The 15,868-nt window shown below is 49.0% G+C and overlaps 1 protein-coding gene across 1 annotated transcript in view; it reads right to left on the bottom strand.

Moving 5' to 3' along the window:
* LOC147526202 (ras GTPase-activating protein 1-like) overlaps positions 1–5,034 on the bottom strand; it is a 179,984-nt gene extending 174,950 nt beyond the window's left edge. The window contains 1 exon segment of the mRNA XM_086630192.1: positions 4,565–5,034. Within this exon segment, the coding sequence (XP_086486318.1) occupies positions 4,565–5,034 (470 nt within the window).
* Positions 5,035–15,868: the final 10,834 nt, after the last annotated feature.

The raw sequence follows: 15,868 nt of genomic DNA, 5'->3' as shown, positions 1-15,868 counted from the left end.
CCATCCCTGGAGGTATTCAAGGCCAGGTTGGATGAGGCTTTGAGCAACCTGGTGTAGTGGAAGGTGCCTCTGCCTGTGGCAGGGGGGTTGGAACTAGATGATCTTTAAGGTCCCTTCCAACCCAAACCATTCTATGATTCTATGATTCTATGACACCAAACTGGGAGGAGCGGCTGATACGCCAGAGGGTCACACTGCCATTCAGAGTGACCTCAACAGGCTGAAGAAGTGGGCTGACAGGAGCCTCATGCAGTTCAACAAGAGGAAGTGCAAAATCCTGCACCTGGGGAAGAATAACCCCAGGCAGTAGTACCTGTGCTGGGGGCTTACCAGCTGGAAAGCGGCTTTGCAGAAAAGGACCTGGGGGTCCTGGTGGACACCAAGTTGAACATGAGCCAGCTATGTGCCCTTGCCGCAGAGGCGGCTAACAGTATTCTGGGCTGCATTAGAAGTGTTGCCAGCAGGTCGAGGGAGGTGATCTTTCCCCTCTACTCAGCACTGGTGAGGTCACACCTGGAGCCCTGTGTCCAGTTTTGGGCTCTCCAGTACAGGAGGGACTCGGACATACCAGCGAGAGTCCAGGAAAGGGCCACGAGGATGAAAAAGGGACTGAAGCATCTCTCCTATGAAGAAAGGCTGAAAGAGCTGGGACTGTTTAGCCAAGAGAAGGCCCAGGGGGGATCTCATCAACATATATAAGTACCTGAAGGGAGGGTGCAAAGATGACAGAGCCAGGCTCTTTTCAGTCGTGCCCAGTAACAGGACAAGAAGCAATGGGCACTATCTGAAACACAGGAGGTTCTGTCTGAACATAAGGAAACACTTTTTTACTGTGAGGGTGACTGAGCGCTGGGCACAGGCTGCCCAGAGAGGTTGTAGAGTCCAAACATGCCAATAGTATTTCCCCTCAGTTTTCAATGTGACACACATTTATTCTTTGGTATGGAGTATGGCCTTCAATAATTATTGTAAAACTATGCACTTTTTTCTGAAAAAGTTTTCTTATTAGCTACTGAAATAAACAAATGCTGTAGAACTCTGGACTTGCTACCTCTGACAGACTCCTCTGAAGAAACTATAACTTCACACTACATTAAGACAAAACATTTTTTTACTTTCACTCAAATCATGTTTATTTACTATTTCTCTACCCAACTATCTTCAACTGTTTTTTCTCAATAATATGTTGCCTCAACAGATACCAAGAGTGACTGTAAGAATACATCTACTGTGGGTAGGATTTTTGTCTGAACAAGACAGTATTTTGACAACCTGTTTCATCTTGTAAGGCTAATATCTTTTGATTTCAACCGATTTCCATTTCAAAGTGATAATCACTGTTTAAAGAAACACCATATGAAAACACGAATTGTGTTGGAATATACTAGAACTGCTTCTGCCATCTTAATGCAACACCAAGATATATCTTGCCAACTAAGATTTTTATTCAAATACATAAACAACTAAACTATTTCACATATCACTGGTTTACTACTAAATTAAGTATCATTCATTCATTATTTTTGTAGACATTTCTGCAACACCATTTCGGACTGCCATCGACCTCTGGCAGCAAGCTTTGCAGATGGGGCAGCGTGTGCAGAGAAAAAGACCAAAACACACACAGAATTGCCCACTCTATTCCCTAGCATCCTGTGCCTCCCATCTACCATTAAGCTACAGCATAAACGTGCTACTTCTATACTCAAATTAAAAATTATTACTGTACCTATATTTAGCAATAGTTTGTTTATCCCTAAAGCTGTTGGTCTGGCATCCGTTACTGTATCCTGAACCTATAATTTGGCAGTGCCACCTTAGGCCCTTACAAGGATAAAGATAAATATCAATCATATTTTGGGATTTTGAGTATTTTAATAAAAAGAATCTGTTACATATTGACAAACTTCTCCCACTGCTAGAAAATTAAAGATATCATATTAAAATGTATTCCCCATCTTCCTGAGGTACTTGGAAAAGAGAAGAGGAAGTTAAGTGTATTAGGTATTTGCTTATAATATTAAGGTGACAGATCTTTGTTCTGGTAAAAGATCAAGAGTTCAATTCTATAAAAGCAGACGGTATGACTACAAAGAAAGGACGCTTACAAAATAAAACATCAGGAGTGAAAGGATACAACTTACTATCAGCATACTGCTAACTTAAATGACTTAACTGAGAATGGTAAAAAACTGACTTTGTATTAAAATAGATGCATGAAAGAGGAAAAGGTTTCTGATTATTTTTATTTAGCCAACAACTTCTTTTCTTTTTTTTTCTTTTTCTTTTTTTTAAGTCACAAAAAGGATAGGTTACGAAGAAACACCCGAGAGCAGCCCTGAAAAGGACTTGGGGGTGTTGGTTGAGGAGAAGCTCAACACGAGCCGACAACGTGCACTTGCAGCCCAGAAAGCCAATCGTATCCTGGGCTGCATCCAAAGACACGTGGCCAGCAGGTCGAGGGAGGTGATTCTGCCCCTCTACTCTGCTCTCGTGAGACCCCACCTGGAGTACTGCATTCAGCTCTGGGGTCTCCAACAGAAGAAGGACATAGAGATGCCAGAGTGGGTCCAGAGGAGGGCCACAAAAATGATCCGAGGGCTGGAGCATCTCTCCTATGAAGACAGGCTGAGAGAGTTGGGGTTGTTCAGCCTGGAGAAGAGAAGGCTCCGGGGAGACCTTAGAGCAGCCTTCCAGTACCTAAAGGGGGCCTACAAAAAAAGCTGGAGAGGGACTTTTTATAAGGGCGTGTAGCAATAGGACAAGGGGCAATGGCTTTAAACTGAAGGAGGGCAGATTGAGATTAGATCTAAAGAAGAAATTCTTCATTCTGAGGGTGGTGAGGCACTGGAACAGGTTGCCCAGAGAAGTTGTGGATGCCTCATCCCTGGAAGTGTTCAAGGCCAGGTTGGAAAAGTCTTTGAACAACCTGGTGTAGTGGAAGGCGTCCCTGCCCATGGCAGAGGGGTTGGAACTAGATGATCTTTGAGGTCCCTTCCAACCCTAACCATTCTATGTAAAAACAGTTAACTCGATGGAGGTATAAATTTCTGAATCAATTTTTTTAAATCTATTTTACTGCTTAGATGCTTTTATAGTAAAGTATCTGCAAGAGCAAATACTCAACTACACAGTTATGCTGGTCCTGCAAAGACTTAATATCCCTTTTGTCTTAATAAGGTAAGTAGCCTCATCAACCAATACAGAAAATTAGGGCCTTCACAGTCTTCCCCCTGGAACATGCTTTTTGTCAGAAATTTCATATCCTCTTTTATGAAAGTTAACCTTCATGCTATCATACAAGTTACAAGACAATACTCTGACAGCAAAATCCACTTACATTTGTGAAAGTAGTAATAATTACTTAGTATCAAATACATGATCATTCATCAAGAATTACCCCCCTTTCTAAAAATACTTCAAAAAAAAACCCCAAACAACCCTACTTTCTGAGAAACATAATAACCAGTTCTAACAGAAAAAGCAGTCTGATCTTTCAGAGAGAAAACTAGACGACCAGAATTCTGTATCTCTCTGACATAACACACAATATTGAAGAAGTAACTTCACCTTTGTGTGCTTCCATTTCCCTCCTCAGCCTTTATCTAAACTGCCTGATTCTATTGCTAGCTCTTTATGGAAGTGTACAACTTTAAGACTATTCAAACACTGTCTTCACAAAACAGTCTTATTCTTTATCAACTTCCACAAGAAGTTAAAAGAGGAAAGGATTATTAGTAGATAGCCTATCAAGGTTAGAGATTATTTTTTTTTAATCATTTAATATTACAGTTTACCTCCTCCTTACAACTGCAATGGGTTCTGAAATCTTGGAAATACCTGAACTAATGCAGAAGTTAACTCTCTGACACTGGAGTTATGAGAGAAGGTAAAAATGAACCTAAATTCAGATGGGTTTTCAGATTAACTTTGACCTATACCTTGAACATATCTGCCATCCTGTATCTTGAAACTCCATTATCCTCTATACTTACTATAACTTCAGGAATAAATTGCTTATGTTGGTATCTAGAAATATGTTAAGCCTTTGAAACTGTTTCATTTTGGGGAGAACAAGGTACCTGCTTGAGGGCTGTTCCAATACAAGCCTTGCAACCTTTTTATGTAAATCTGCAGATTTCCTAGAGTTAGTTCATTGTTAAATCCAAAGGTTGTGTTTAGAGCACTCGCTAGTTACATGAACTCTATATAACATTATCTGATTTTTTTTATTTCACAAAACAAACACAGAACTGCTCCGCCTCTAGTGCGAGATTCTTTATATAACTAGCACTGTAGGAATCACAATTAACCTAACGGAAGGATAAATATAGTAAAAACCTTAATGAAGACCTGCAGTTTCTTTTTTCAATTGCCTCTTCTCTCCAAACATAACCTAATTAAAAACTTCTGCGACATTCCCACAGGAGTTTGACGCACATTTTCCCCTGAGAAAAAGTGGAGGCCCGACGCCACGCTCCCCGCTGCGGCGCCCCCCCTCCTCGCGGGGAAAGCGCCCAGGGATGGCGAGCGCCCTGCGGGGCACGGAAGCGCTGCTACTCACTGGTTCGTGGGGGGAGCGTTGAGCGGGATGGCCACCTCCTCCTCTTCATACTCCGGCCCATCCAACGAGTCGCCTTCGTCCACGGTCCCCAGCCCCCCCGCCAAAGAAGGTGGCTGTGGCGGTGGCAGCGGGGAAAAGGCGACAGTGCTGGGTTCGTGTGGGGGCAGCACCCCTCCGGACACTTCCGGCCCCTGGCCCTGGCCAGTTGCTGTCACGGCGCCACCGCCTCCGGACACCAGAGGGGCAGGCCCAGAACCTAGCGCCAGGAGCCCTAGCGCCGAGCACAAAGCCGGACCGCCAGCGCCCGGGCTGTCCTCGCCAGAGCCCACTAGGAAGGGGCCATGCAGTCCCAGCTCCTTGCCCCGGCATAAGGTGGGGTAGTGCTCTGACTCAGCTCCGCCAACGGCTCCCACTATCCTGACAGAAGTAACCGGGCCGCCCTCCTCAGTCCCGGCCTCGGCCGCCATCATGTTGAGCCCCTCCTACCTCCCTTCTCCTCCCCGCCGACCGCTGCACGCCAGGGAGGTGGCGACGACTTCCCCCTCCCCGTGCCTCCGCCTGCAGGGAGCTGAGCCGGGACGAAGGGAAGATTTCTCCACCAGAGACGAGCTCCGAACAATAACCGTCCGAGCACCTAAAGCAACTCCACAAGGCCCCAGTGCTGCTGCCTTATTCCCCTGCGGCCGCGAGGGGAGCAACTCCTGCAGAGACACAGCATCGCACTCTCATCCCACTCCCCCAAGAGCCAGCGAGAGCGCGCGACTGCATGGGCGGGGCAAAGAAGAAAAGAGGGAGGAAGCGAGTTAGCTAGAGACAGAGAAAAGAGCAGATTCGTGAGCTGCACCTGCGCGTTTAGTATCTCATATGTCATGTCATGTCATGTCATGTCATGTCATGTCATGTCGTCATGTGTAGGCGGCAGCTCGCGGAGCACCAGGTAGCCGGGAGAGAAGATGGGGGCAGGTTTCCTGCTCCCTTCTGAGAGGTGTAAGGGATTACAGGGAGGGAAGAGAAGAATAAAGAATCCCCCATCATCCTCGCCTCGGGGAGGGGGAGCAAAATAACGCCACAACAACCAAACAGGAAAAGGCGGATCTCCTCACATCATGCCAAAGTTTATTCTTCTCCCGAGTTACGGCATCGAAGTTGAGAACAACTGTGCGAGCCCCTTGCACTACCAAAAAATGAAGCAGTAAATACACGCGTAGGTCTGTAGGGAAAGCAGGGTGGCTCGCAGGTCATTCCAGCGCGAGAAAAAAAAAAAATAAAAGCAGGAATTTGCTCAGTGCTACGCTGCTGCCTAAAGGTGAACAAGTCTAGTGAGGCACCGTAGCCCGGATGCTGCAAGTGCGAGGGGGAGGGCGAGCATGCTCGGCGGGGGCTGGGGAGGGGGGAGCAGATCCAGGCAGGGGGCGGTGCCACAGGCTCCAGCCATTAGAGGAGGAGGGGGGGGCAGGGGATCGAGAGGAAATGGGTTTTCATGCCTAGCCGCCGTATGCACGGTGATGAAGGTCTCGCTGGCTACTCACGTGCTTATTCAGACGGTGGTGTGCTTCGAGCCGCAAGTGGGGCCTTCCTGGTGGGTTAGTTTCTGGGTAAAATTGGGTAGTGTTCTGACAGGATTTAGTCAGGGGTAGTCTTTGGTGATGCTCTGGTACTTGGATCCAGACTTTCTCAACACACTGGAAGTTGCTGTGCTTGTACAGTGGTTTGAAAATACTGCATAAGAGCCTAGATGCAAAAACAACTGAGCGATTCAAAATATCTAGTGTTAATTCAACACTTCTGGACCTGACTGTCTTCACACAGGATGGCAACACTGCTCACTGAGATGGGCTTTTGGCTGGCTGCCAGGTACCCACCAAGCCGCTCTATCACTCCCCCTCCATCAAAAACACAGGGAGAAAATACAACAAAAACCTTGCAGGTCAAGATAAGGACAGAGAGATCACTCAGCAATTACCATCATGGGCAACATGGACTTGACGTGGGGAAATTAATTTAATTTATTGCCAATTAAACATGGAGTAGGATAATGAGAAATAAGAACAAATCTTCCCCCTACCCCTCCCTTCATCCTGGGCTCAACTTCACTCCCGACTCCTCTACCTCCTTCCCCTCTGAGCAGTGCAGGGAGATGGGGAATGGAGGTTGCGGTCAGTTCATCGCACGTTACTTCTGCTGCTCCTTCCTCCTCACATTCTTTCCCTGCTTCACCATGGGGTCCCTCCCACAGGAGACTGTCCTTCACAAACTTCTCCAACGTGGGTCCTTCCCACAGGCTGCAGTTCTTCAAGACCTGCTCCAGTGTGGGTCCTTTCCATGAGGTGCAGTCCTCACACAACCAGGTGTCCACTCAAGGCCAGGCCAGGCTGGGAACCGGTTTGGCTCTGCAAGCCCAGCCAAAACAGGAATTTTAGGGAAGAAGTGAAAACACACAGCGAGGAAGACCTACGGCCTTCATCCCAAAGACCCCTGCCCACGACCACCAGGAGGCGTGTCAAGGAGGAGCCTGAGGCGGGGGCTATGGAAATGATCTCCTGGGAGAGACTGCCCTTTTGGGGAGGGGGTTACGAATATGTCTGTATAAATACAAGAAAACTGCTACGGCGGGTGTGCACGTTTGTGGTGGAGCGATCCCCCGTGCACCCAGCGCTGCAATAAACATACCTACTTTACAACTTTCCGAGTTGTGAAGTCTGTTTCCGCACGTCACTCTGGCGTGGGGTCCTCCACAGGCTGAAGGGTGGACATTGCTCCACCATGGACCTCCATGGGCTGCAGGGGGACAGCCTGCATCTCCATGGTCTTCACTACAGGCTGCAGGGAAATCTCTGCTCCAGTGCCTGTAGCACCTCCTCCCCCTCCTTTTTCACTGACCTTGGTGTCTGCATAGTTGTTTCTCACACATATTCTCACTCTTCTCTTCTGGCTGCTGTTGCACAGCAGTTTTTTCCCTTTCTTAAATATGTTGTCACAGAGGCGTTACCAACATCACCGACTGACTCAGCTTTGGCCAGCACCAGGTCCATCTTGGAGCCGGCTGGAACTGACTCTGTCTGACATGGGGGCAGCCTCTGGTGTCTTCTCACAGAAGCGACCCCTGCAGCCCCTCCACTACCAAAACCTTGCCACATAATCCCAATACACAGAGAAATCCACTTAAAAAAAAAAAAAAAACCAAACCAAAAAGAACGATCATTTCCTTTGTAAAGTATTACAAAATTTTACAAAGACCTGGTATACCAGCAATAACAATAAAAATACATACCAGAGTCTAGAAGATATTCTTTATCTTATAAGAGTAGCGACTACATCTGCACTTTCATAGAATCATAGAATCATAGAATGGTTAGGGTTGGAAGGGACCTCAAAGATCATCTAGTTCCAACTCCCCTGCCATGGGCAGGGACACACTCCACTACACCAGGTTGCTAAACGCCTCATCCAACCTGGCCTTGAACACTTCCAGGGATGGGACATCCACAACTTCTCTGGGCAACCTGTTCCAGTGCCTCACCACCCTCAATGTAAAAAATTTCTTCCTTTAATCTAAATCTATCCTCTTTCAGCTTAAAGCCATTGCCCCTTGTCTTATCACTACATGCCCTTGTAAAAAGTCCCTCTCCAGCTTTCCTGTAGGCCCCCTTTAAGTATTGGAAGGCTGCTATAAGATCACCCCGGAGCCTTCTCTTCTGCAGGCTGAACAGCCCCAACTCTCTCAGCCTGTCTTCATAGCAGAGGTGCTCCAGCCCTCGGATCATCTTCGTGGCCCTCCTTTGGACTCGTTCCAGTAGCTCCATGTCCTTCTTGTGTTGGGGACTCCAGAGCTGAATGCAGTATTCTAGGTAGGGTCTCACGAGAGCAGAGTAGAGGGGCAGAATCACTTCCCTTGACCTGCTGGCCATGCTTCTTTGGATGCAGCCCAGGATACGGTTGGCTTTCTGGGCTGCCAGCGCACATTGCCGGCTCATGTTGAGCTTCTCGTCCACCAGCACTCCCAAGTCTTTTTCTTCAGGGCTGTTATCAATCCATTCTCTGTCCAGCCTGTACTTGTGCTTGGGATTGCCCCGACCCACATGCAGGACCTTGCACTTGGCCTTGTTGAACTTCACGAGGTTCGCACAGGCCCACCTCTCCAGCCTGTCAAGGTCCCTCTGGATGGCATCCCTTCCCTCCAGCGTGTCCACAACACCACACAACTTGGTGTCGTCAGCAGACTTGCTGAGGGTGCACTCGATCCCACTGTCCATATCGCCGACAAAGATGTTAAACAGCACCGGTTCCAGTACTGACCTCTGAGGAACACCACTCGTCACTGGCCTCCACTCGGACATCGAGCTGTTGACCGCAATTCTTTGAGTGCGACCAGCCAGCCAATTCCTCATCCATCGAGTGGTCCATCTGTCAAATCCTTGTCTCTCCAGTTTAGAGACAAGGATGTCATGTGGGACAGTGTCAAATGCTTTGGACAAGTCCAGGTAGATGATGTCAGTTGCTCTTTCCTTATCCGTCAAAGCTGTAACCCCATCGTAGAAGGCCACCAAATTAGTCAGGCAGGATTTGCCCTTGGTGAAGCCATGTTGACTGTCGCAAATCACCCCCTTATTTTCCATGTGCCTTAGCACAGTCACCAGGTGGATCTGCTCCATGATCTTGCCAGGCACAGAGGTGAGACTGACTGGCCTGTAGTTCCCTGGGTTTTCTTTTTTTCCCTTTTTAAAGATGGGGGCTGTTTCCCCTTTTCCAGTCAGTGGGAACTTCACCAGACTGCCGCAACTTCTCAGATATGCTGGATAGTGGCTTAGCAACCTCATCTGGCAGTTCCCTCAGGACCCGCAGATGTACCTCATCAGGTCCCAGGGTTCTTTAACCACGGGCTGACCTTAATGCCAGACCTTCTATCCAGGGATGGGGCGGGTTTGTCTCCATGGGGGAAAAGGCTGCTTGCTACAGAACTAGCTGGGATCGTCAATAGGGCTTTAAACTAGATGTGAAGGGGGTGGGGGGTATTGTCAGACTTAGAGGATTAACAGTCAAGGACGGCCCTCCAGTGTCTGATGAGAGGAGTGTAGGCAGGTGCCTTCGGCCTGCTGCCTCAGTGATAGTAGGGGGTGATATGTGTAGTTAGGAGCAACACACAAGTTGCCTGGAGGTAAAAGAAAATCCCAAAAATAACAGCTCAGGAAATAAAGCTGCCCCCCCTAGGGGTGCAGTGGGGTCGAAAGCCCAACTTATGTGCTTCTATACGAACGCACGCAGTATGGGCAATAAACAAGAGGAACCGGAAGCCCTTGTTATCCGGGGAAACTATGACATAGTTGCCATCACTGAAACATGGTGGGATGACTCGTATAATTGGAGCGCTACCATGGATGGCTACAAGCTCTTCAGGAGGGATAGGAGAGGTAGGAGGGGTGGTGGGGTTGCCCTGTATGTAAGGGAAGGTATAAACTGTTTAGAGTTAAATGTGCGGGATGACTTGGTAGAATGTCTGTGGGTGAAAATCAAAGGGGGGCCTATGAAGGCGGATATTGTAGTGGGAATCTGCTACAGGCCACCCTATCAGGACAGTGAGACTGATGAACTATTCTTTAAACAACTGGGGGAAGTCTCGCACTCACTAGCCCTTGTCCTTATGGGTGACTTTAACCTACCTGATGTCTGTTGGAAGTATAACATGGCAGTCAGGAAACAGTCTAGGCGATTCCTGCAGAGTGTGGAGGACAACTTCCTATCACAACTGGTCAGTGAACCGACTAGAGAAGGTGCTCCCCTAGACCTGCTGTTTGTGAACAGAGAAGGTCTTGTGGGAGATGTGAAGGTTGGAGGACGCCTGGGGCATAGTGACCACGAGATAATAGAATTCTCAATTCTAGGGGAAGTTAGGAGGGGGAACACTAAAACGGCCAAGCTGGACTTTGGGAGAGCTGACTTTGGACTGTTTAGAAGTCTGGTTAATAAAGTCCAATGGAAGACAGCTCTCAAGGGTAAGGGGGCGCAGGAGGGATGGTTACTACTCAAAAAGGAAATTCTGGAGGCACAGGAGCGAGCTGTCCCTGTGTGCCGGAAATCGAGCCGCTGGGGTAGAAAACCAGCTTGGATGACCAAGGAGATTTGGGAACATCTCAAAAGAAAAAGGGATGTCTATAAGTCTTGGAAGAATGGGCAGGCATCCAGGAATCAATACAGGGAAGAAGTTAGGGCATGTAGGGAGATAATCAGGGGGGCAAAAGCCCAACTGGAACTTAGACTAGCCTGCTCCGTAAGGGACAACAAAAAGTCTTTCTATAAATATATTAACAACAAAAGGAAGGCTAAAGATCACCTCCAGCCCCTACTGGACTCAGGGGGTACATTAGTCACTAGGGATGAGGACAAGGCTGAGGTCCTTAATGCCTTCTTTGCCTCAGTCTTTAATAATAAGGTTAGTAGTTCCCAGGTGAGCTGGCCTTTGGTGTCTGAGAGCAGGGAGGGAGAGCAAATCGAAGCTCCTGTGATCCAAGAGGAACGGGTCAAGGATCTGCTTCTTCAGCTGGATGCCCACAAGTCTATGGGGCCTGATGGTATCCACCCGAGAGTCCTGAGAGAGCTGGCGGATGTCATTGCCAAACCCCTGTCCATTATCTTTGGGCAGTCTTGGCTCACTGGGGAAGTTCCGCTGGACTGGAGGCTGGCAGATGTTACCCCCATTTACAAAAAAGGGCGGAAGGAGGATCCGGGGAACTACAGGCCTGTCAGTTTGACCTCGGTGATGGGCAAAGTCATGGAACAGGTTATCTTGAGTGCTATTAATGAGCACATACAGGTTAACCGGGTGATCAGGCCCAGTCAACATGGGTTTATGAAAGGCAGGTCTTGCCAATCAAACCTGATCACCTTCTATGACAGGGTGACCCGCCTGGTTGACAAGGGAAGGGCTGTGGATGTAGTTTTCCTTGACCTCAGTAAAGCCTTTGATACAGTTTCTCATAGTGTTCTGGTTGAGAAACTGATAACTGCTGGCCTGGATAGGCACACCCTCCTTTGGGTTAAAAACTGGCTGGATGGCCGGGCCCAAAGAGTGGTGGTAAATGGGGCTAAATCCGGCTGGAGGCCGGTCACCAGTGGGGTTCCCCAGGGCTCAGTGCTGGGTCCAGTTCTGTTTAACATCTTTATCAATGACCTGGATGAGGGGATTGAATGTACCCTCAGTAAATTTGCAGACGACACCAAGCTGGGAGGCTGTGTCGATCTGCTCGAGGGTAGGGAGGCCCTTCAGAGGGATTTGAACAGACTGGATCGTTGGGCTGAGGCCAATGGCATGAGCTTTAATAAGGCCAAGTGCAGAGTCCTTCACTTGGGGTATGAAAACCCCAAGCATCGCTATAGGCTCGGGGAAGAGTGGCTGGAGAGCTGCCTGGCGGAGAAGGACCTGGGGGTGTTGGTTGACTACCGGCTTGATATGAGCCAGCAGTGTGCCCAGGTGGCCAAAAAGGCCAATGGGATACTGGCGTGTATCAAGAATAGTGTGACCAGCAGGAATAGGGAAGTGATCCTGCCCCTGTACTCGGCACTGGTGAGGCCGCACCTGGAATATTGTGCCCAGTTTTGGGCCCCTCGCTTTAAGAGAGATATTGAGCTCCTGGAGCGAGTCCAAAGAAGGGCGACTAAACTGGTCAAGGGGCTGGAAAATAAAACTTATGGGGAGCGGCTGAGGGAGTTGGGGCTGTTTAGCCTGGAGAAGAGGAGGCTGAGGGGAGACCTGATTACAGCCTACAAATACTTGAGAAAAGATGGTGGGGAGGTAGGGGAAGGGCTCTTTACATTAGTGTTGGGTGATAGGACAAGAGGAAATGGGTATAAGCTTAGTCAGGGGAGATTCAGGTTGGATGTTAGGAAGTATTTCTTCTCTGAAAGGGTTGTCAGCCCCTGGAATAGGCTGCCCAGGGAGGTGGTTGAGTCCCCATCCCTGGATGTGTTTAAGAATAGGGTGGATGATCTACTTAGCGATATGGTTTAATGGGGATTAGGGACGGTTGGACTGGATGATCTCTAAGGTCTTTTCCAACCTAGAAATCTATGAATCTATGAATCTATGACTTGTGCACCTTCAGGTTCCTTAGATTTTCTCGGACCTGATCTTCTCCTACAGTGGGCGGTTTTTCATTCTCCCAGTCCCTGCCTTTGCCTTCTGTGACTTGGGCTGTGCAGCTGGAGCTCTTGCCAGTGAAGACTGAGGCAAAGAAGTCTTTGAGTACCTCAGCCTTCTCCATATCCCGGGTAGCCAGGTCTCCCATTTCCTTCCGGAGAGGGCCTACATTTTCCCTAGATCTCTTTTTATCTCTGACATACCTATAGAAGTTTTTCTTGTTGCCCTTGATGTCCCTGGCCAGATATAACTCTATCAGGGCTTTAGCTTTCCTAACCTGATCCCTGGTTGCTCGGACAATTTCTTCGTATTCTTCCCAGGCTACCTGTCCTTGCTTCCACCCTCTGTAGGCCTTTTTTTTGTGTTTGAGTTGGTCCAGGAGTTCCTTGTTCCTCCATGCAGGCCTCCTGGTGTTCCTACCTGACTTCCTCTTTGTTGGGATGCGCCGCTCCTGAGCTTGGAGGAGGTGATTCTTGAATATTAACCAGCTTTCTTGGGCCCCTCTTCCCTCCAGGTCTGTCACGTTATGACACAAGGTCAGGTCAATAGAGGTCAGGGAGCAATTTGACCAGTCTGCCAGCTTCCCAAGAAAGACGAGACCCTTGTACCCGACCCGCCTGCCCCCCCTGGGCAGCCCGCTAAGTCGGAGGGTTTTCGCCTAACCTGTTCAGGGACCCCACGGGCAGCGCAATGGGCCAAATCCCTTATGTTCTCTGTATCAATTGTGAAGTTTCTGGAAATCTGTATTTGTATATATATGACAAATTTTATTACATCTGCTCGTGACAGAACACAGATTCGAAGATAGCCGGTGATAGGGACTGACTGCGAAAACACAACTTATAAATAATAATTCTAAATAGGTAGCAAGGTGTTAGTAACTGAGTGCGCGTAACACAGAGTTCTTACCCAACAAGCATCCCTAGTGGGGGGGAGAAGAGAGGTCCAGCCCGTCGACTGATCCCAGACGTTCTGATGGAGGTCTTTGCCCACATCCCCCTTCCCTTAAGCCATTTTTATACTTTTTTGATGAGGCTTGGGTGACTCTAGTCAAGCGTATCTTTGTCAGGATTGGTGCAAACTTTCCTCGCTTCGATTTAAAGGTATAGACAAGAAGAAATTCAGGACGCATGCTCGGTAGGGGGGTGGTCGCTACCTGGAGGCGCGTAGCTTTTGGGATGGAGGTGTGTTTTGGTATTATAATGATATTATAATGAGCAAAGGTCACCCAAAAGGCCAGCCATTTGGCAACTTGTTGAATATCGACATGCCTAAATGTCTTAGGTGAATGACTCTATCCATCACCATTGTTGAGGCCAGGGCCACGATCCATCTTTCTTGACAGCTGTGCTGTTGCAGCTAAAGTGTTAACAGTAAGGAATGTGTATCAGCGAATATAAAAAGAGCACTGTCCTTGAGATAAGAAGGTAGGTTGAAGCTGTGAAAAACACACTGTCCCTGGGAAAAACAAGAAGGATGAAACTATGAAAAACAAGATTCTGAGCAAAACATACTAACTGCAAAAATAGTAAAATATTGTAACAAACGTAGAAATCTCTATCCAATCACAGTGTGTATCATACTCGTGCTTGTCGCGTGAACAGTAGTGCTAGACCAATTAACTTGCTAAGTACAGCGCATGAAAGCGTGCACAGAACCGAGCTATGCTATAAAAAGAGCAGTGTCACAGAATAAAGCGGAAGTCTTTTTACTCATCATATTGATGCGTCTTGCTTCCCCGTCTTCGGCCGCAACATCTGGTGACCCCGACGTGATCAAGAGGGTTTTCAACGACCACAACGCGGACGAGAGAGAGGACGGCCATCCCGGCGCCCGAGAGAGGCGGATAGCCCGAGAGAGGCGGATAGCCCGAGAGGCGGATCGTCCGAGAGAGGCGGAATCGTAGCGCTACGGACTGACCAGTGAGTCAGGCAGACCAAGGTCTGGTTCGGGATGGGAATGCTGCAATGACAGCCTGGGAATGAGATGATGGAACGGGACGTTGCATTGTCGTTGTTGGGAAGCTTCTTAGAGGAGCGTGGATTAAAACTTAGAAAAAGATATTGGCCCCTGATTGCAGGGGGGTATGCAAAAGACATTATCAGAAACACGAAGAATTAGGAACCAAAGGAAAGAAGAAGTAAGCGACTGAAAAAAAAAAAAAAAAAAAAAAAAAAACCACCCACACACAAATAAGCAACAACTGCCTCAACAGGAGGAGGTAAGCGACTGGGACAAAGTGCTACAGAAACCAGCACTACTAACAGTTCTAACTTGATAAAACTCCCGGTACTCCTGGTTTGGGTATCAGCCCATGTACTGGAGGCCTGACAAGGACTTGGGACACTATAGACGTTAAACTTTGGCGTGCAGCCACCTGTGGGGATGCTGCTGGCCTGGAAAAGTCATCATCGAATCTTTTAATCCAGGGCCCCGAACGAAAGACAGACTTATTGCTTTCCCCCTCTTCCAACGAAGTCGGTACACCGGCACCCCCGCGCCGCGCCGCCCACCGCGCCCGGCGGCGCCCCGGGAACGCCGCTGCTGCTGCCGGCCGGGGCCGCGGGCGGCGTTTGCCTCGGCGCTGCCGCTCGTGTGCAGGAACGAACCGCGGCTGGAAAGGACGGAGACGTGCTGCGGGCCCCGCTGCGCCGGTTCGTTCGCGGCTGATGGTCCCCTCGGCGGGAGGGGGCGGCGGCGGTTACGGAGCGCGAGCGGCCGGAGCTGCGGCAACAACAACAAGAGCAACAACAACAAGGGGGGGGGCGGCACAGGGCTGCTGGGTCGTCATCGCCACCCCGCCCGGCTGAGGCGAGGGAGGGCTGACCCCCCCCCCCCCCCCCCCCCCCCCCCGCCCGGCCGCTGCCTGTGGCCCAGGTTGTACCAAGAGAGAGCACATCGTAACTTGGATCGTCTCGATCGGCATTGCGGGAAATAACTAATCCTCTTTTGTTCCAGCAATTTCAACAGTTAATATCAGTGTTGCAAAACCGTAAACATGCACATTCCATTGTACATCTGCGAGCGCACACCACGCTTCCAGGGCCTATAGCAGAAGGGAACAGGCAAGCTGAGCCCCTCACGAGTGCAGCTCTGGTACCAAACTCGCTCGTGCAGGGAAACATCTTGCATGACTTCTACCATCAGAATGCTAATGCTATTAGGTGACAATT

This window comes from Tauraco erythrolophus, chromosome W (assembly GCF_009769465.1).
Source record: "Tauraco erythrolophus isolate bTauEry1 chromosome W, bTauEry1.pri, whole genome shotgun sequence".
In the NCBI taxonomy this organism is placed as follows: Eukaryota; Metazoa; Chordata; class Aves; order Musophagiformes; family Musophagidae; genus Tauraco; species Tauraco erythrolophus.
The sequence above is the reverse complement of the archived record's forward strand: the minus strand, read 5'-3'. Positions and strand labels throughout refer to the sequence as shown.